The sequence below is a fragment of the Misgurnus anguillicaudatus genome, chromosome 17 (assembly GCF_027580225.2).
Source record: "Misgurnus anguillicaudatus chromosome 17, ASM2758022v2, whole genome shotgun sequence".
NCBI lineage: Eukaryota > Metazoa > Chordata > Actinopteri > Cypriniformes > Cobitidae > Misgurnus > Misgurnus anguillicaudatus.
Window position 1 is genome coordinate 2,964,088 of NC_073353.2, and position 23,164 is coordinate 2,987,251.

The 23,164-nt window shown below is 38.6% G+C and overlaps 1 protein-coding gene across 4 annotated transcripts in view; it reads left to right on the plus strand.

The window, feature by feature from the left end:
- The first annotated feature begins 14 nt into the window (after positions 1-14).
- Positions 15-23,164, plus strand: part of kalrna (kalirin RhoGEF kinase a) — a 203,563-nt gene continuing 180,413 nt past the window's right edge. For all 4 annotated transcript variants that reach the window (XM_055216257.2, XM_055216259.2, XM_055216260.2 and 1 more), the window contains exon 1: positions 15-272. In XM_055216257.2, the coding sequence (XP_055072232.2) occupies positions 206-272 (67 nt within the window). In that variant the 5' untranslated portion in view covers positions 15-205. The remainder of the gene's footprint in view (positions 273-23,164) is intronic.

Sequence of the window (23,164 nt, forward strand, 5' to 3'; positions counted from 1 at the left end):
TCGAAAGAACCGACACATAAGAAGCGAAAGGAGGGAGCAGAAGGAGGTGAGGCGCATCTGGAGACAATAGAGGCGAATACAGAGCTGCGCTTTGTCGCTGTGATAGAGGGATGATCCGTGAAAACACAGGAATATAGAGATGATGGAGCGCTAAATCTGGATATATATTGCCGTTGTATTTAAGCTGTGTGATCTGAGAGGAAAGATGAATTCTGCTGAAGCGGCGGAGGACGGACCCAATGACTCGGATACGGATGCCTTCTTCAAAACAGGTACGATGAGAGGAGAGATGGGGTGACTGCCTTATACGCGTGCTTATTATAAAGATATATTCACATATTAGCTTCATCATTTATACGTTATGGCGAATTACTTTGTTAGGCTACTTCTAATTTGTTAATGTCCTTAATATTTCATATTAAATAATTTCATTCATCTATTTCTGAAATGGTCTGCAGTCCATTTTATTTCATTCTGCTTCTGTTGTTATTACAAATGTTTTTAACCTATCGTTTTGGCAATACAAGTGTGTAGTTTATGTTATGCGCATAAACACACAAAACTCAACTGGAACTGAATTGAGGGAGTAAGAAAAGATGCACTTTTTATGAACTACATTGAAAATCAACGTGCAATATCATCTGTTATCCTGCCTGCTTGATGCATTTGAATGAATTGAAACTGATGAGATAATCAGAGTGTTAAGTGGTTTAAGGATGCTGGAAGCTCTTGTTTGTGTGATGGGGATGCTGAGCATTAGGACCATTATCCTGCTCGGATTGACAGTAACACTGAGATTTAGTCCTCTCCAATAAACCCAACCCAGTCATTTTGACAGCACCATGCAGAAGCCTTACAGGTTCACTTGCTGTATCTCTGAGCTTTCGCATATTTGGGGGTAATGTGGTTGCCTGTTCTTATAGTACATAAAAATTGCGTCTTGTTGTAGTAGTAAGATACCACAGTGACTATTCATTGCCTGTCTCTGTGTTTGTACCAGTCTCTCTGTGTGATATATCTGATATAAAGTCCTATATTTAGAATTATGGGACAGTACTAATCAGGAATAAAGGTTATTGCAAACACTCCACTGTTAATGTGTTAACACATTAATGATGCGTTGCTAATTTTAAAAGGTAACTGTTGAATAAGAAGAATATGCATTTTTTTTCTTAGTTAAGTAGTTTATGTTTGTCACAGTTTGGAAGAGAGTTTTCACACTGAATTAATTAAATATATGATTATTTAATAATGTTAATATCTAAAAATGTATATATCCTGTTTATGCCAGTGCAAATCTTGGTCTACATAAGTGTAGACAGGTTGCAGTGTTGGGTACAGCTTTAAAGGCCAAGCATTTATCAAAATACTGTTAATGATATCTAGCTTATATTTTATTGGCTATTATTGACACTTACCATGTTTGGATAATGCGTTATTTATTGACATTATTCTTGCCATATATTCTTGAAATATTAAAAGAGTTATTCATACATGCACAAGCAAATTCCTTACATGCATCTGTTTCTGTATGTCCTCCTTGTGCGTTATCTAATAGTCATACGTTAAATCAGCGGTCACAGCAGTCCATGATGTCTACAAGTGGACACTGGGTTTGTTTAGAAGTGCTTGCATGAATTTTGATAGAGGAAATGGCTAGAAGAAATGCTAATGTTTAGGTAAGTGGTTCAGAATGAGCAGTGGCTCCGTCTGTAAGACCACCGCTGAGCAATGATGCATAAACCCTGCAGCGCTACTCAGCAGGCTATAGGTCAGGATACTGGTACACTGCTCTTGTACTCGTACAAATACACACATTCAAATACACACAAACAAAACCTGGTTAGCTTGTTGGGTCAGATACACAACTTGTTGCTTTTCTGTCTTGGTTTAAATGTTTGAAGAGAAGTTCAAGGTGAGGTTGTTTAGTGGAAGTCTCTCATAAGTGTGTGTAATATATCTGTGCTGATTGTTGCCATGAATAGGAATGTTTCTGAGCTGAAGGTTATACAGTATCTACAAGGACAGGCTGATAAATACATTTCAGAGTAAAAACTGATAGAAAGACTTTAAGAAGTGCAACAGTAATGTAAAAGAGTCTTGTTCCAGACTGACCTAGATTTTTACATTTTGTGAAGAAAATGTAAGTGGTACTCCTGCACAGAACTTGCCGGTAGGGTATTGACTCTGATCCATGAGGTATCAATCATGTTTGTAATGGAATTTGTGTGGAATTTGCTATGCAAGTTACTAACCACGAGAATAAGCAATTATTCTTAACTTTAATAATAAAGAAGCCTATTTTAAGCATCTGATCCAGAAGACATAGTCGAGTCTGCTCATAGCATCGAGTTTTGGATCTCCTAGTGCCGAGATTATTTGCAGATGTTGTGGAAGTCTGGGTGAGGTATCAAAGTAAAGAAGGGGGTTTTACTGTGGTTGTACCCGGTGGAAGAGAGGACATCTGCCTGCAAAACACAGTCAGTCGTCATCAATGGATATACGGATACATCCTGGCAGCCCGTGCCCCTGGGGCCAACAAAGAGAGGAGAGGAAATAATGGAGGAAGAGAGAGAGAGATGGAGAGCTACACACAGAATGAATAGGACCATAAATCCTTGGTCTTCTACACCACATCTAGAAAAAAAGACGTTACGTGGCTGAGTGAACAACAATCCATTCACAAGCATCACACTCAGCCGTCTGAAGAGGTTTTTATACTCTCATCCACATGGTTCACTTGCTGCTTGTGTATTCAGTACTCAATGTTAGATTAACCTCCACACTAACACACAGTTTGGTTTGCTGCGTCCTTGCTCCCAGAGTGGCTCTTCAGATGACCAAAACAAATCGTCAGTTAAACCAGGAAAGCTGTGCTGGTGCTCCCTGAACCACATATGTAGTTTTACTTGGTTTAAAGAGGTGAGGTTTTGAAAAAGGAGAGGATGATAATAACTGCCATTGATCGTCGCACGTGGGACCCTCTTTCGTTATGCTTTCTGTCATACTGCAAGCTGTTACTGGAGTCAACTTCAGCATCACCACACAAGGCAAAACTATTATTGTACACATTGATGAAATACAGACACAAGGCTGGATTGTTAATGCTGACACGCGACTGATTTCCTTTCTTGTGTGAGTGATACCACACAACAGCCTGGCTCATCTGTCTCTCTCTGTCATGACACACTTATGTAGATTCTCCATCTTACACTGTTTCATCATGTCCTCCTCATCTTCCAAACACATGCACGTGCATTTGAATGATGTGCAGTTTATAGTACTAAATATTTTATTACAACAATAGCCCTTTATCCAGGGCAATATTCTCGGTAAACATTGAGATAGGACCATCATTATTCAGAAAATTTTTTTAGTGATATAGTTTTTTTATGTTGTGCATATGATGTGCAGTCATGAATCTGCCTTCATTCTGTGTTACCGTATTGAAGGCTCAGTTCAGTTTAATTTGTGGTCCAGATCTCCACTCACTGTTGTCAGAAGGAAAAGGGGAAAGTAAATAAAATCCAGATAAATAACAGTTGGCGAGCGTTTTCTGGTGCAACATGGTTTAAATTAATCATAGAGTCATAATTCTTAGTGGTAGCCGACACAGGACAAACATGTCATTGTTGGAGACAACGTAATAAAAATGTTTGTCCATTAAGGGCTTCTGTAAAAACATGGCGGCACAAAATGGCGTCTTTCATGTAAGGGGACCCTCGGTGTATGTAAATAAAAACGTCTCATTCTAAGGTAATAAAAACATAACGGTTCATTATGAAAGGTCTTTATACACCCCTGATAATATAGTTTTGTATAATATTTTGCATTTCTGTCAAGAGATCCTTCTAAAAATTACACATTGCACCTTTAAGTTAGTAACAAACTTATTTTTGTCACTTAAAAACATCTTAGCTTTCCCATAAACAAAGTGCATTTCAGATGAGCAGATTTAAACCCTGCTTTATCCTCCTAAGACTTGTTTTTGTTGTTTGCACCATAATACTTAATTCTGTGTAACTGAAACCTAACATGGACAAATACACTGCTTCATCTTGTTAGAAAAATATTTGGTTAATATATTTATTGGTTTCCTTCTAACCCAAAATAGCTGGTAGAAATCTGAAAAAAGACAAACCAAAGCTCAGGTCTTAGGAGGAGGTTAAGTTTTGACAAAAGGCAATAAAATCATTTACGTCTGCTAGTATTGCTATACAGTATATGTGCCTGTCTGAATAAGTACTGTGTATAGTTGTGGCTATTTAAATTGTTTGTGTGTTACCTGCACTTGCGCGTAATCTTGCGACCATCGCCTAATGTCTTAGGGGTTGTGCACACCAAAACTTTTAAATGCGGCTGAAAACGACTGGAGGATGCTGAATGCCAGCTGTTTTTCAGCTGAGCGTTTGGTAGCTTTGATACTTCAGCTGTTATCCGGTTGGTTGCTGTGGTAATGTCCCGCCCCTCCTCCACTGTGATTGGACAGCCATGTGAGAACTGACATTGACGAGTGGAGCTTTTCACCCAAAGTTGAATATGTTTCAACTCTCGCCGCTCAGCACTGATCGCGGAATAACCGCGGAACGCCAGTTTTTAGCGCGGAAAAGAAAACCACTAGTTGCAGGCTTCTTTGAAAAACGTAGAGCCTCCATTGGAAACAATTGAAAACATGCGCCTGCCGCGGGTGTAAAACCTTTGGTGTGCACCAAACAATGTCCGCAGTTTTGTTTTGTATATTGAATTTATGATGTTATCGGGTTGTCACTTGCAAGCTCATCAAATGATTGACAGTTGACTGGACAGCTCTTCTTTATAGGGGTGTGACGAGATCTCGTGTGACGATTAATTATGTGGCGAGATAAGTTCAGTTCACATCTCACCCCTCATTTACAAAACACATAGAAAAGCTATGGTAGCGCCACAGGACAAACACATCGTCGTCTACGTCAACGTAGTAACAAAATATGCTTTATAGAATAGGGCTGCTGTATTAAACATGTCAGTGCAAAATGCCAACTTAAGGGGACCCGTGGTGTATGTAGATAAAAACGGCTCATTCTAAGGTAATAAAAACATAACAGCTCATTATGTAAGGTCAAAATATAGTTATGTATATTATATTGCATTTCTGTCAAGAGATCCTTCTAAAAGTTACACACTGCATTTTTAATACATCACATTTAAATGTAAATGTTGTACATGTAATCATGTGTTAATCAGACAGGGCTGGAAACAGCAGATACAAACCCAGAGTCTGAATCAAACTGATTAAACACAGCAAGAGACACACACACAGCTGGTGCTGAAAAACCTTTGGCTTTCTGCCAGTGTCTGCGTGTGTGTGTGTGTGTGTGTGCGCGCGTGTGTGTGTGTGTGTGTGTGTGTGTGTGTGTGTGTGTGTGTGTGTGTGTGTGCGTACGTGCGTGCGTGTGTGTGCACACGTGTACCCCCTATACCCCCTCAAACACACACCACGCTGTCTGTGCTCTACTTACTGGTTCCAGTATATTGTAGAACAATAGAGAGTGATAATTTAGTATCAACACACTTTCAGTTTTGTACTTGTCTGTTTTCCTATTTACCTCTACGTAACACACAGACACACACATTTACATTGCACTTAGCCATCGAATTGTATCATATACTTCAGGTGTTTATATATACTGTAGCACAAATGATTTTATGAAGCTCGTAAAAAATACTACAAACTAAAGCAACCTTTGAAAGGATTTTTTCAATTAGAATTCAATAAGAAACAAAAACATGATTTCATGTATAATTTTTCAAATATACCTTAAGGATATCCTCAGTTGCCCACAGAGGAAGGCTTTGGCCAGATATAACTCAATTCTGAGGGACCCCAGTGCTAAAAATCCACACACACTTATATGATGGCAGATGGTTAATTGGCTGGTTAGATGCACTGGGGTTATAAAGCAAGCGAGAGGAGATTTGAAGGGATTATTGAGTCATGATATGACGTTGAGGGATAGCACAAGAGAGAGAGAGAAAGAAAGAGAGAAGGGGTCTGGAGAGAGGGATCCCCTATTTCCGTTCGCTTCGCAGTCTGTTCTTGTGCAAAGTTAGCGTGGACAGACACTTAGCACTGCAGGCTAATGGAGTCAGATCTTATTAGTTGATCCTCTGCTTTGAATGGAGCTTTTAGACAGATTGATGGACTATTCCCTAGAGACCTGAGCCCGCATCTGTGCTCCACTGATAAAGATGCTGCTCCCCTTACTATTTGAAGAGCTCATTCTGTTTTTTTGTAATAGTAGGATGACCAAAATCTTATATCACAATAGGATTCATTTTATTATATCATGATAACGAAATGTATCACGGCAGAGTTTTTTATCTTTTAATAAGTTTTTTATGTTATAAAAAATATTTAATGCCATAGAATTGTCATAATTCTCACAAAAACCCTTATACCAGCATAAAAAGAAGATAAAACAAACAAAACTGAAGCTTACGGAAGATAAAGTCAGTGATGAAAGAATGATGATAAATAATAATCTATATCTTATTAAAGGTAGAAAATTGATTTAGATAAGTTGGAGGTTTTCTCTCAAGGCTGTCTGATTGACAGAGACAGACAGACAGGAGCAGAATTAGGTAACTTCCCCTTTAAGATCAAAGTCCGGATCTAATATACTGTTACACATGCATTTCCTTTTTCAGCTGTTTACTTTCTCTTAAGACCTAAATGGTTGTGTTTATGAGGATACTCGCAAAGACGGGAATTTTGACGCATATATGTATTTAAGTAGCCTGGGTGCCAGCCGATCTTAGCCCCGCCCACCACATTTGAAAAACGGGGAAGATCGGTCTGGGGAGTCACCGTTGAGGAGCTACTATGCGAATACCAAAACCGGCCGACGAATCAAATTGTGAGGGCGGGCTTTATACGATGATGGACAGTTGATCAACGAGATGGATATAATTAGCGGTCGTTGCCAGCTTCTTTTCGGAAGCCTGGAATCGTGACTGCTGAATAAGTGGAGGGACATGCTAGGCTCCGATATTTTTCAAGCCAAAGTAATGGGTAGCTATCGTCGTGGATGAAGTTCACCTAACGTACAAATGGTAAGAGATAACGTTAGTCTTACTGTATGACTTAGTAAATACTTAATGTTGTGATATAAATGAAATGTTGTAAACATAGTAGGTGTTGATGTACCTTCGCTAACTCAGACTTAGTATAATTACAATGATGTTAGTATCATTGTAGCGAAATTACTAGCAGTTCGGTCAGGCTGCTAAAGATGCCATTTCAACATCACACACTCCGTTGCTCTGATTGGTCGTATGTCTATCCAATTGAGTGCAGAGGCATTTTTCGGTTGAGACACGCCTCATAATTTTAGCTCAATGGAGCGGTATCAGACTCAAATTCTGACTAGAATTGAGTATGACAACGTCAGGCTAGTATTTAAGGCCAATAAAGCGGCAAAAATGCTCATTAGCTTAAAGTCGCCATGAATATAAAATGAAAACCTGAAATTTGTTTTGGAATATTGTGGTATTTTTAAAAAATGACTTATCTGTGTGCTTCATTATTTTAAAAAAAATAATATGCCCTCATAATCTTTAATTAAAAAAGCAAATCTCCCCCCCTCCTCTCTTTATGGTCATATGGTATGGCAGATGGGCGGGATCCAGGAGAAGACCACTGCGATTAGCAATTAGCAACATGACCCAACTTTAAATGATCCAATCAGATCTCGATAGTCAAATTCATATCCAACCCTGCCTTATTTCATTTCAGAAGCCATTTTTACTCGGACATCACCGTGTGGAGAATAAGGCAATCGCTACTTCGTTTCATGGCGGCTTTAATGAGCAGCGGATGCGCGGCTTGCACACTCCTCTCACACAAAAACATTGTGCGCATTTAGCTCTGTTGTTTGTGTTTCAATGGCTTAAAATCACTTGTTTTAAAAGTGTGGTGCCTAAATATCTTATAATAAAATAATCAAATGTTATGTTTTCGTCACCACGTGCACAGGGGCGTGTAACCTCAACAGAGACAATAGTCCAAAATGTCTACCGGTTGACAAATTTCTACCGGTTTATCATATCTACCGGTTTATCACCCACCACGTAGATGTGCATTTCGACTGTCCCATAATTACATCCTCATACTTAATGATAAATCAGTCCTTCTTTACAGAATACTCTAATACTCAAGTTTTTCTCTTAGGCACCAATGAGATACAATTGAGAGCCTGTTTGCAAATGTCCAGAAATCTTGAATGTGTCTGTCATGCAAAGAATGAATGTCACTTTTATATAAAGCAGACTGCATTGTGGATTTTAAGAGTATGGTTATGGTATGAAAATGCATTTCATTTTTCATCCGACCCCCCTGATGTGGTTGTTTCTGCTGAATTTGATGTATATTTCATATAGGTGTAAGAGAACCATGCTATGGGTGTCTGTGTCTGCCAGGGAAGTTCGGCTCTTTTAGAAAGCGGAAATGAAAACATCTAATAAAAGAGTTCCAGTGGAAAGATCATGATTCTTTCTTTATTGTTTTCCATGGTTGGGGGTGGTGTGTACTAACCTCACTTACAGTACGCAAGGCCACAAGCTCCATGAGGACACATGCAGGGAACCAGAGAGTGCTCATACATATTTAATCTACTGAAAGAGAGAGACAAAGACAAAAGCTATGCGAACAAGAGAGCACAACTCTTCTAGTTAATCTCTAGTGATGTTTGTTAAGGCCAGCAACCCTATTGCAATTGCTTACATTATTTTAAATAAACTATAACATTTTCGCTTGTAACTCTGTATAATATCTCTAACTGTGCTGTTTGTTAAGGAGAGTCGTACTTTGACTCCGATGTACCATTTTACCTGGCAGGCAATAAAACGAAATCTACAGTATGACCCAAGCCATATCAAGATATATTGGCCTATAATGAACATCGGCATATAAAAGTTATTTTTTTCCGGTATCTTCTGCACTGCTAGGATCTAATGAAATTAAAAAATAATGTAAAACAAGTACCAAGCAAAACTTTTAGTATTTATCGTTACCAAACAACCAAATATATCAGTATCAGCACAGATATTCTTTATCGGTTTACCCTATCCAGAAACTGAGTGTCATGAAGACTTGGGTGGGCTTTTTTTCTGTACAACCACATACTGTACAAACCACCAAGAACACCTTAAACAACCTTATATTATTATTGAGTTTGGCACTGGCATGAAATGCTCACAAGTAGGGCTACAACAAACTATTATTTTGATAATCGATTATTGATTATTACAACGATTAATTGACAATCATTGATTATTTAGACGACTAATCAGTAGATTTTGAATGATTAGTCAGCTTTTTAATTAATTAAAACATTACGTTATACATATTATAACTTAAAGGCACTTACATTAAGTTAAGTGAAATTAAACAGAAACTCCACATTTTTATTGTCGATGTTGTCGACAATGTAGACTAATCGTTTCAGCCCTATCACAAGCACCACAATACACGGTTCAGATAGATTTAAAAAAGCCTCATCCAGCAGTGTAATGGTGACAAGCTGTGCTCTTTTAGGTAGTGTGTGAGCGTTCTGTTGTTTAGGTGAAATAGAAATGTGTTTTGCTCAGACAGTACAGCATCACAGGACACAATACTGTTGTGTTCAGCACTCACACATACAGTACACACACTCAGATGAAAGTGTGAGGTAAGCTGCCAACTAAGACAAACAGACTGCTTAATGCAAGAGAAGCTGCTTGCCTAATGCTTTTAGACCGTTGTATTTCTTTGAGAGAGAGAGAGAGAGAGAGAGAGAGAGAGAGAGAGAGAGAGAGAATGGCTGTCTGTGCATGTGAAGCTCCAATCAATAAGCGTGTGTCATTCTTTGTCTTTGTTTTCAGCATTCATCCAACCATTGATAATGTTCCACAGTCAATTAGAGCAAAACTTATAACTTTTAGGAACTTCCAAGTCTGTCTCCCCACATTTTGGGAAACAATAAGTCAATTATATAAAAGTTCAGATGTGAAGAAAACTTTCTTGCTGCAGACTTTGAGACCCAGCAGAAGACTGTGGAAACCTTTATCAGTGAACTGAACCTGCAAGCCTTTTTGCAATGACACTGATTTACATCACTTTATTAAAATGCATGAGTTTTAATGTTTTAACAGTCATACATTAGTCGTGTTTAATTAATGCTTTACATATTTCAGGTGTAGTTTTTATACACATTTTTTTTTTTGTTAATTTTCCGCATTAATAGTGGTAAATGGACTGGACTGCATTTATATAGCGCTTTTAACAGACCTATGGCCATCCAAAGCGCTTTACAATTAGCCTCACATTCACCCATTCACGCGCACATTCATACACCGAGCATCTGGGGTTAGGTGTCTTGCTCAAGGACACTTCGACACTTGGTCCGGTGGAGCCGGGGATTGAACCACCAACCTTCCGGTTTGTAGACAACCTACATGAACCACTGAGCCACTGCCGCATGAAGTGCACAAACTTCATGCATAGAAATTGTTCACAATGAAGCTTGCAAACAACTGATGCCTTGGAGAAATTCTAAGCTTAGATGTTTATCAGAAGCTGATGTTTGTTTGCGCTGGTTTGGTCCTAGTCCTCCTGGCAGACAAGATTAGCCATGCTGTTTGTCAGCTAAAAAAATAGTTGACCAGGGTGATCTTGATGGTTAAACTGTGGTAGTTACAATTCCTTGTTGGGACACCAACATTCCAGCATCCTCTACTGTTTATCACCAGCATCCAGAACACGACATATGCTGGAAATTAGGAAGAGACTGTTTACTGTAACTGTAGTGGAATTAGCATGTTTTAATGTCAGACTTTGTGGCTTAAAAAATGCATTGAGTCAAAAAAATAACAGTTCACATGATAGTGAACTGGATGATGAAATGAGTCCATAAAATTGGAGGGCTGCGGTGAAAAATTATGTATGTGTGGATTCAGTGGCGGCTCGTGACTGCTCTTCCGAGGATGCGCTAATTCAAAATAAGTGTTCGGATATAAGTGTTCAAAATATGTGTCCTGCGTGTGGAGAGATCCTGTGTGCATCACGTTTTTTGTCAAAATAAGTGCCTGCTGCAGACGCGTCAAAACCGTTTATGATAAAAGAGACGCTCATGTTCCCTAAATACACGCAAGACACTCCCTTAACAGTAAACTCTGATTACGCATGAGATTATGCGAGTATCTGGCAAACGCGAGCGTCTCTTTTCAAGTTCAAGGCAGCAGGCACTTATTTTGGCATGACACATGATGCACAGACAATCTCTCAAAGCGCAGAACACATATTTTGAAATGACGAACCTCACACATGACAAGCTACATACATGTTATGATGAACTTCGCATCATGCGCTTCAAAAAAGAAGTCACCAGCCGTCACTGTGTGGATTCCTTTGCCCTGTTCACCATCACATTAACATAAACAGCCAGTCCTAACAAAAGAAATCCAGAAACCAAACAAATGTATCTGGCAAGCGTGTGTTTTCCATTTTTCTTACAATTATGATGTTTGTAATTCACACAACTGTATTTCCATGATACCATCCATGTCTTCTATGTGATAAACCTTGAGAAGTGCATTTAGGGTCCAGTGTGGCTTGTAGTCTAAAATGCACTGAAATTGTTCCTGATCACCAACGTTTTTCATAGTCTGAATTTCTGTCAGCACACATAGGGAGAACGATGCCTATTGTTCAAAACAATGGCAACATCCATCCTAAACTGGCCATTTTACAACTTCCAGAAGAAGAGTGTGCAGGTTTATGTCAGCCCCCCTAATACAAAATAGTGTAGCTTGAATGAGAATTTTTAAGAAAAAATAAAATGTTTGATTTGCCAAAATCCAGAAAATCCTGACCATTTTGTGGTGTAGACTGCACTATTAATTCAGTGAGGTACTACCACACTATTGAAAGGCTATTATTGTGATTTTAGATTTCAAATCTCACATAAAAACCAATATGTCTGCCTGACGTCTCTTAAATGAGTTAAAGTGAGAACCAGACTTGATGCCAATGCTCAAAATTTAAATCCACATAATCTTAGCCAAATTATTCTTAATGTATGTCTACAATAGTCTCATTTGTCAAAGTAGATGCCAAAATGCATAAAATACACCACCAAGTCTGAGCAATAGATTATTCATCTGGGGGCATTTCAGCGCTTTAGACTTATTCAACAAACCTTGCAGGTATTGTTATTTAAACTCCAAATAAGACTTGAAGGGTTTGAGCAGGTGGGCTGATGTGAAGAGTGGACAGTAAATCTCGGTTTTTTCTCCCATGGTGTTATTAAATGCTGAGATGTGCTTGAGATGGTTTCTAATGATTTCATCCTCCTTTTGTTTGCCCAAAGAGCAAACTGAGCTCCCCGTCTGCCAAAATCCTCACATACAGTATTTCTGCTTTTGTGAACATCTGGTAAAACGCTTGCCTCTGAGAGGGAGAGAGAGACCCTCTTGTTGAATGTCCTAAGGGGGAATATACAGTTTGTCTTACCGATAAGTAACATACAGCTGGTTTACTACCAAAAAAACAAATGTGTGTTTGTGAAATGTGGTGCTGGAGAAAGTTGTAAGATACGTTGATTGACTCCTGTTTCACTCTCGCTTTGGCCCACACTCACGTAATCATCAAGGGTCGGATTTTGGATTGGGCGACTGGCATGAATCGGCTTTGACTTCATACTGTACTCAGATGTGTGAATTGTGTGTATTTTTGGAATTTTGCTGATGTGGATCACAGCTGGTGTAATAATGAATAGGCCGGGAGCATTAGCACACTAACCATTGGGCTGACTGCCAGTGTGAACTCAAGCATTTAAGGATGGAGAGACAGACAAAGAAACTGTTGGAATCAGCTTTATGTAGTCTGATCGGTGTCATTCTAGACAGAGGGTAAAAAACTGATGGCCTCTGCTCAGAAATATGCCATAGTAACAACAGTCAAGCCAGGATACACTTTTAAAATAAAGGCGCAGATGCCATGGATGACCCATTTTTGGTTCTTTAAGGAACATTTAAGTCAAAGGTTTTTAAAATAACTATTTCTTATCTTTTTGCCAGCGATGGCCGGTGACGTTTTTTGAGGGTGCACGAACCGAAATTTATGTGTTAATACAGTCCCTACAGAAAAACGCGATTATGCAATCGCATAATTCAGTGCATAATCAGCCAAAGTCTGCATATTTATGCAGGGGCTGCATTTTTTAAATACATTGCACTTTTGCCACATAAATTGCAGATTTTCTCGCAAAATATGCTGGGCTTGCATGATTTCATAATCCCCGATTGCCTGAATTTGCATAGCAAAAATTCATATACTGTATATCTTAGCAGAAAGTTGAAACATGTTGCATTTACTTCACACATGCGCAGCCATGTCCCCTGTTGTCATGGGAATGTTAGGAAGTGACGTAATTATGCGACGTGAACATAAATTAAAAACTGCAAACAGTTTTTGCAAGGTTCCACAATTTTGGAAAGTTCCCGCAAATTCATCGGATAAAATACTGCATATTCCATCGCATTTTTAAAGAAAACTTGCTGCAGGATCAAGGATTTTGCCCACAACAATAAAAAATATAAAAACTTTTTCTGGAAGGACTGTTAAAAGTGTATTGTAGTTAGAGCTTGATTTTTACATTTGATCTAGTTTTATTTCTTGATTAGTACTTCACCATCTTGAGCCCTATCTATTTTAACGATCTGAAACGCAAGTGCGAAGCGCAAAGCGCAAGTGACTTTGTAGGTGGATCTTAGGCGCTGTTGCTATTTTCCCGGCAGGAGAAATAACTTTTGCGCCAGGCGCAAATCAACAAGGGGTTGGTCTGAAGTAGGTTCATTATTCATAGGTGTGGTTTGGGCGTAACGTCAAATAAACCAATCAAAACGTCATCCAACATTCCATTTAAACGCAAGTGTGCAAGTTCCATGGCGGGTTGCTATTATTATGACGGATTTACCAGGCGCACGCCAGGAGCGGTTCACAGCCGAGGAGACCAACGTTCTTGTAAGAGCAGTCAAAGACAGAGAAGTTGTTTTGTATTGGGATGAGAGGAACCCGCCCAAATCAGCATCGGTTAAACAGGCGTGGGAGGAAATAGCCACAATTGTCTCATCAGCTGGCATCCCCATCGTTGTGCCAAGCGCTACAAAACCCGCTGTGTGCTGGTGCAAAATACGAATGATACACGAATGCGTCACTGACAAAGTCAATTGCCCTGGGTGCAAGATAGGGCCCCTAGTGTTAAAGCAACACCAAAGAGTTTTTTTTTTTTACCTTAACCCTCTGGGGTCCGACCATTTTGGGACACTGTCAGAGGTTCTGACATGCTCTTACATTTGGTCTTTCTTCAGTTGCTTTAAAACATAATAATGGCAAGTGTCTCATACCACTGCGTTCAGCACAAACTGGGCTAAAATATTATATGAGCTACATGTACATGTTTGTATTTTTGAGAGAAAAATGTTTATGCGTGGTTTTTAAAAAAGCAAAATTTTTGATATAAGTCCATAAAACCCATACTAAACATGTTTTAACAAGACTTTTCTAAACAGAATCTAGTAGTCTAGAGTTTTTTCTTTACAATGATGTGAAAATCATCCTGCCTACCCATTCACATAAAACAATATATTGATTTAGAAATTGTAAGACACTTTTTGTTTTGAGGGGCCTATACCCTTACATATATAACTGATGGGTAAATATCAGTGATACTACATTCATATAAACTATCTTGTACATAAACTAAATCTCAGATAAACATCTGCAGCAATTAGTTATATAAAAAGCTGTTTTCAGATTATTGTTTTCAGATGCCCATCCCCTTATCGTCTAGCTTCTGTTTTAAACGCGTTTCTGTAAACGCGTATGAACTTTAAAAACACATCGCATATGGCGTCCATGTGCGCGAGCTCGCGTCTCTGTGTAACGCGGCGCTTATAAAAACGGTGCCGCGTGTAAAGTGCAATGTATGGAATTACCTTGCATGTAAACAATATGGAATCATTTTACAGCAAATCCCTCAGTGCAGCATTACTCAAAGTTGCCATGAAGGATGTAAAAGATATCCGCCATATTACGGGAGGTCACACAGATTTGTTTGTAAATAAGCATGTAAACATGGAATCATATTACAGCACACACTTAAAAGATACAGCAGTGCAGGCTTACTGAAAGTTGCCATGAAGGATATAAGTGAATAACTGTGTTTAACACTGTCACAGCATGCAACAGTGAAATCCGCCATTACGTGAGATCGCGGCCGTTTGTAAAAAATGCGAAAGTTTTTCAATCCGAAGCGTGCAGTCTGCTGAGGTTGCTTACTGTATGTTGGCTGAACTGCACAAGCCATGAGCATATTACATGATAGCAAATATTTGTTATAAATTAACTGTTAACGTTACTTACTAGACAGAAATGTCTAGATGCACACCCTGTTTATTTTCTTTATTTGACAAAAACACAAAGATCTCTTGTTATTGTGAATGAACAGTCCCTTTACCATTTCAAATTATGTCAAACACGTAAGTGTATGATTATTAATGATGGAGTATTTTAAGTTGATTCTGCCATGATTAAAACACGTCAAAACACGGCGGCGCGTTTTTGGACCCCAGGGGGTTAAAATAACGTTTCCAAAAAAGTTTCAGTTGTTCATCCACTCGAAACAGGGTGAATGGCACTATCAAAACCGCACTAAAGAAGTTTCCAACCGTCGGGTCACGGTCCTGTAGTTCGAGTGAAAACTACAAAAACTTGCTTTACGGCAGACCTACAATCCAATCAGAGCCAGCTATGCTGCAGTATTTACGACAGTGGTAATGGACAATTACGCTTCTAATCTGTAGGGGGAGCAAAGAGCAAAAACTCTTTAGTGTTGCTTTAAAGTTGCAGCTAAGATGCCAGGGTACTGTAAGTTGTTGACAGGGTGTAGCTATGCAGTCATGTGGATTTTTCTGGGATGTTGCTAGGTGATTGCTCATCATCCTCATGTCCATACTGTATACAGTTTTCTTCGATTGCTAAACGACAGTGGGCACAACTGGAGTCACATGTGCAAAACTCTAACTACAGTCTGCACAGCAGCAGTTCATGTGGACCAAACTCTAGTTCGTTTTTCATTGCTTGCACACAGTTTTCAAAACTCTACACATTTATCTCATGACTTTAACCACAACCTGCACAACACTGTGGATTTACAGCACTATGTTCAAATGCTAACACACTGCTGTCAAAACTTTGATTTCAGCCTTGTGCCTTTCAAACACTGCTGATTGCAATATATATATATATATATATATATATATAGATAGATAGATAGATAGATAGATAGATAGATAGATAGATAGATAGATAGATAGATAGATAGATATAGATAGAGCTCAGAAAGACTAATTTTGGAAATGGAACACGGAAGACGGGTTCGTGGAGGGAGAAGGGTGGCATGTAGTGGCCTGATGCTAGAGAGAAGCACGATCAGCCCCTCAATTTTTTTTTTGAATTACAGTATGTACTTTTAGCTTCTACCTTTTTTTCTCATTACTGTAATTCCATAAATTACTACAGACTATTGAAGCAAACTGCTAATTTTCATTTACCTTAAAGAATTATGATGTTCTAAAAAAGTGTAATAAGTCATGTGATAAATCAATCAATAAATCATTATTTGAAGAAAACATTACTTTGTATGAAGTCACTGAAATTGTTGACACTGTAAAGATAAAAGTTAGTATTTTGTGTATTGGTGTTTGATGTTAGTGTTTTTCCTCTCAGTGTGTTGTGAGTGACAGTGTGTGTTATTTCAGTGAGAGTTGTGTTTAGTGTTTGGCTGTACTGAGCTGTTTTGAGTCATGTGTTAAGAGTTGTGCTCAGGTGACTTTTGGTATTGCAGACTGTAGTCAGAGTTTTGCACAGCACATGTAGCTCCAGTTGTGCTCACTGTCGTTTAGCAATCGAAAAAAAACTGTAATATGCTGGTCTCTAGAAATGGCTCGGGTCCCTCCTTGAGGACAAGTCTAAGTTTTGTGGTTACTATAGCCTGTTCGCTCAAAAAATGAGTAAACAACATCTCTTAAAATGTATGCATGAGTTGAGGCATTATTCCTGTCTATAGCATAAACAGTGGTGAAGTTAAATACTTTGAATACCAGGTTTGTTAAAATGAACATAGAAATAGTGATACACAGTGTAGAAATGTACATGCCAAATCTTTAGGCCATTTGTGAATTAATGTGGCCAACAGTTGGAGAAAAGGGTTTTATGTGTGTGTGTGTGTGTGTGTGTGCGTGCGTGCGCGTGCGTGTGTGTGTGTGTATGTATGTGCGCGCGTGTGTGTGTGTGCGCGTGTGTGTACATGTGAGTGTGCGTGTGTGTGTGTGTGTGTGTGTGTGTGTGAGAGAGAGAGAGAGAGAGAGAGAGAGAGAGAGAGAGAGAGAGAGAGAGAGAGAGAGAGATATTGGATGGCAGACGCTAGTGATCAGAGAGTCAGACAGTTTTTAAAACCACAGACACTGCAGACTTCTGACTTTGGTATTTTATTTCACTCATATTGTACTTGGAAAATATCTATATGATTCATTCAAGAATCTTAACCTGATACATGGTCCTCGAACAAAAGATAAAAATCAATAAAAAAAAAAAAACATTGTTTATTCTTTGAAATTAGAGTGAACAGAACTTCAGTAAAGGACAGATGTAGAAGTGATTCAGCACATGTTAAATTGTATACACACACACACACTCACACATATATACTGTATGTTCACGCCAGTGGCTTTTGTGATGCATTTAATCATATACAGTGTTTGACATGCTGGAATTTGCATCTTATGCGAAAAGGGAAATGCGATGGATATAGCTGCACTTCAGGACATTACAACTTCATACTGTATACACATGAATTCTTTTCTGACAGATATGCCTGTATGTCTGTGTGTAACCTAAGTTTTGATGTTTAACTTTGATCTAAATGCCTAAAAATGCTGATTTGTAATAAGATGACCAGTGGCGACAGGTGACTTCTTTTTTGAGGGCGCACAATGCGAAGCTCGTCACATGTATAATGCCCGTCATGTGTGTGGCTATGTATGTGTATTACGCATCATGTCAAAATAAGTGCCTGCTGCAAACGCTTCAAAGGGGTTTATGATAAAAGACATGCTCACATTTGCCAGATACTCGCTTAATCTCATGCGGAATCAGAATCAGAATTTAGTGTTAAATAAGTGTCTTGCAAGCATTTTGTGAACGTGAGCATCTCTTTTATGATAAACCCTTTCGACGTGTGCAGCAGGCATGACAAACACATATTTTAACATCACAAGCAACACACACGACACTCCGAACACATATTTTGAAATCACGCCCCTTGGAAGAGAAGCCACTGAAGATAGACAAAAGAAAAGTCATGTTTTTATTCAGTGGTCTGTGGTATTTAACTGCTGTTGCCCTACATTGTGTTGGCAAGCATTCGAGCAATTGAATTTTTCCTCTTTCTTAACTGTATTAGAAATGATGAGATTCTCAGCTTCATTCTATTTTAACAAGCACCCCAGTGCCCTTTAACATTTGAGTGTTTTCTTAGCGTGTATGAAATATATGTGTTCATTCTGAAAGTGTATTTTAAAACAGATGTCACCGGCAATTAAAGCTAATTTTCTCATATGTGGCCGTCTCCAGAGCAACCACGCCACATGCTCATTGTGGATCTGAGTGCATGGAATGAGAAACGCCATTGGACCGCAATTGACTAAACAGATCTCCACACAGTTCTGCTGTACATTTTATATTTGCTAATGGATTTTAAAGACAACATGAAATTATTTGATGAAAGCAGGAAGCTGGATGGGATATATCAAAGGGTTTATAGTGGTTCTTAAAAAAACAGTATTGTGTTGTTTAAATCATGACCCTGTAAAAATATTTCTACTTGCTATTGCTGGGCTGGTACTATATGGGGGCTTTCTCATAGAATAGTTTTTTTGGACAAAAAAAGATGTTATCGCTGCCTTACCGACTGGATGCGGCAATAGTCTGATATAGCTCTGCATACGTCATCTCCTTCATCGCTGTGATTGGTTTTAGGTTTATCCAATTGGACACAGAGGGATTTGAGAGATGTCCGTTTGTGATGGGAAGGAAGAGATTTCCCTTTGGAAATGATTTGTCTATGAAGCTTTGCCAGACCCTAACTCAGTTACTACTGAGAATGGTCTGGTTTTAACCAGGCTAGGATTTGCAAAACATTCAAAGGCAAAGCAAAACATTCAACACTTTTACATTTTAATCCTTTAATTTTTCATATTTTAAAGTGTTTGTGTGCTCCATATGTGTGATAAGCAAACGTGCGTTTTCCCGTTTATAGGCTCATATTACTAACAAGCTCATTAAATAACAAAAACAATATTGCGCCATTGACTTTAGACCAGGTTTGAGTTGTTCAATGGGTAGTCTATTTTAGTTCAAACACTGTCAAAAATAAAGGTACAAAGCTGTCACTGGGGCAGTACCATTTAAGTAAGGTCCTATTATGTACCATTTAGGTACAAATATGTATCTTTGAATGACCTATATGTACCTTTGAAGTACTATATGCCAGGGGTGTCCAAAGTCGGTCCTGTGTCCTGCAGAGTTTAGCTAAAACTTCCCTTAATACACCTGCCTCAAAATATCTAGGGTGCGTTCCACTCCAGTTTTAGAAACACACTCGCGAACTTCCCTAAGCACTTTCCCTCGGGGGAATCCCTGTCGCCATTTTGAAGTGCGTTCCACTTTGTCAAGTGGACGAGGGAAGTTTGTATGGACAGACCCTCACTCCCTCGATTTTGACCGAGGTCCATATCCCACAATGCAACACGATTGTGACGTCACTTCAGCAACTCGCGCTTTGCACATGGAGGGGGCGGTCTCCACTTTCCATGTGATCAAGGGCTTAGGGCGATCCATTTGAACCCACTTCAAGTGTTCTAGCAGTAGTGGGCACTCGTACAACGTAAGCAATGACGTACATCCGAGTGAATGAGACAGAGGGAAGTTAGCGAGGGAAGTTCATAAAAAAACGAACTGGAACGCAGGGCTAGTCTGCCTAGTAAGACCTTGATTACCTGGATGAGGTGTGCTTGATTAGGGTTGGAATAAAACTCTGCAGAGACACCGGCCCTCCAGGAGCAGGAGTGGACACCCCTGCTATATGCACTTAATCTTTTCTTTTTTAAATACTCAACTTAGTTAAAAAGCTTACCTGCCTGCTCAATTTACTTAATTAAGATAAGTTACTTAATTTACATAATTCATTTTTGTTGGGACAACATCAATCATTTTATTTAACTAACTGAAACTACAGTATGAAGAGGATTGAGTTAGCCAGCATGCTTTGCTCTCATGACAAATGAAGACAGTAAATGTTCAAAATAATTACTTTTTAAGCAAGATGAAAGTTATGGGGACATGTTATTGATTGTTATTCTGTAATGTTGAAAGTTTTCTGTTATGTGACTGAGGTTCAGGACAAGCATGTTCCCACCAAAATAAGTTGAATTTTTACTTTAATTCCCCCAGCTTATGTTCAGATAAATCAATTCACATGTGTGGAAATAGGTGTCATCATTTTATTTTAATTAAACCAACTATTTTAAGAGAGTAGCAGTTGAGTCTATTAAAAAGAAAATTATATTTCATGACTGTCAAGGTAAAACATATTTTCTGATCTGTAGAGCATTACTAGAACATATCTGTAGTTAATGTGATGAGCTTATACCATGGATACTCTGTTAAAAATCTTGATGGGAACTGATTCACTAAATATTCACCTTAACATATACCAATTGCTTAGATAGTTTGTTTGTTGTTGACAATTGTCAATGTAAAAAATGTGTTTTTGGGCCCACTGTATATTTTAATATAATCAGATCAAGAAGAGTGGATTTATCTTCACATCTTATTACCCAGTTTTCTTCCACAGATCTAAATGTACTTTTAGCTCTGTAAAACTTTAATGGTAAAAGTTTAATGGCTTCCCCTCCAGCGATTAAACTCAACCGGATTTATTAGTTTCTCAGCTGGATACTGCATTCTGTTTATAAGAAAACAAAACAACATACCCTATTTTTAGACAGCAGGCTCTGAATAGTAGATTGTTCTGGATTATTTTTGTCCTGAGGGGGCAGCAATTACACAACTCCACCGTGTCTATCCATATGCTTTTGGTCAAGATGAACTGTCTGCATATGTTTACAACTGTTTACAATATAATAAATCTTGCAACATTATTACAATTCTGTATGTAAGTCACGCTATTGCAAAATAATCATTTTGTGTTGTTATTTTAAAATACCTTAGGGCAAGAATTACTGTTATTGTTGTTCATAGCTGGGGCTAAACTTAAATGCATAATGTATCTGTACTACAGTATAATCATGAATAAAGCCTCAAACCATACAGTGTGGTATCATGTTTGTCATTATGGTTAACCAGATAAAAAAAGGTATAAATTAGACCTACATTAAAGGAAGGACCCTATACCCATATCTAGAGACTATAACATCAGAGAGACCTGTTGAGCTGCTCATACCAAGAAGATAAAGAAGTGAGCACTTTTACTTAAAGGGACTGTAAGTAGGATTTTAAGTGTTTTATTAATCAAAATCAATGTCTTTATTCATAAATATGTCCTCGTTGGTGTCAAATGACCTCTGCCAGTGATCTGACTTATCTTTGTAAGCTTAGAATTTCTTCTCTTTATTTACATTGACCGGGTAAGTCCAAGGAGGCTTCCATATCGTTCCGCTGTACTGATAAACTATAATAGCAGAGAGGGACAAAAAGCACTAGCCTACCAACGCGTTTCCACAATGCGTTTTCATTCAGAACACGTGAACCAGCTGAAACGCACGAGGAGATCAGTGATTACATAACGACTACCGTAGTTGCAACACGCATTTGGAAAGGTGAGGCGCTAGAGAGCACTGTTCGTTTGAATGCAAAATACAATTTCACCACTAGATAGAGGTAAACCCTACTTATTAGTCCCTTTCACACATACAGTCTTTACTGGTAATTTACTGGTAAATTGCCGTTAACATGTCATGTGTGAACAGAACCTTTCCGGTAAATCAGTGCTCCCAATTTACCAGTAAGACAGGTTGTAAGATTACCAGTAACTTACCGGTAAGCGCTATGTGTGAACGAAAATTATAGGATTACCGGCATTTAGAGCGGACGACGTCAGACCGTGCTGACAGCTTCGGGCCAATCATAGCGCTTTAATACAGATGACGCGTTTACGCCCGCACTGTTTACGGACGTTTTCCACACACATGCTGCTTGAAAGTTGAGCACACCTGAAGTTTACGTCCACATTTCTTCACAAAAGTTGTTTAAAACAGCTTACCGCCGAATTGCCGACGTCCTTAGCACGCCCTCTGTGAAGCCTAAAGTGCAAACAGTACTGTTGTTAAAAACGCATTTTCGGTTTGACGTCGTCTCATTCAATGTTGTTTGGTCATGAGCAACTTCGCGACTGTTTACCACAGACGTGAAAACGGCAAAATACGGACCGTGGATATGAAGGACGTGGATTGTTTACAAATACAACACTGAGCTCGCCGCGTGCTACAGGTACTTCCGCTTTCTCAACGAATTTACCGGTATTTTGATACTGATGTGTGAATGATGTCTTACTGGTAAAATAACGGAACGTCACTGCGTGTGTAAACAGCACATTTTTGTATTTACTGGTAAATTCATTCTGGTAAATTCATGGTAATTTACCAGAATTACTGTGTGAAAGAGGCTATTGTCCCTTTAAAATAGACACAGATGAAATCGCTGACATAAAGTAAGAGGAGGGAGCTACACAAATAATATATGGAAAACATAGCTGTTTGCTAATATAATTTAATATAAAAATAATTTGATTTGAAGAACTGTGATATTAAATATATGAAATACTCATATTCTCATATTTCTCAAAACAATATAAAAAAATCTGAATCATATTCTCTGAACCATGACTAATTTTATGACACTTAGGGAGATGATGTAATTACTGTCGACTAAACAAAAGTGATAATCAGAAGCCTTTTTTCTCAATCATTCTGTGAAAGCTGTCGTACAGAAATCATTACATCTAAA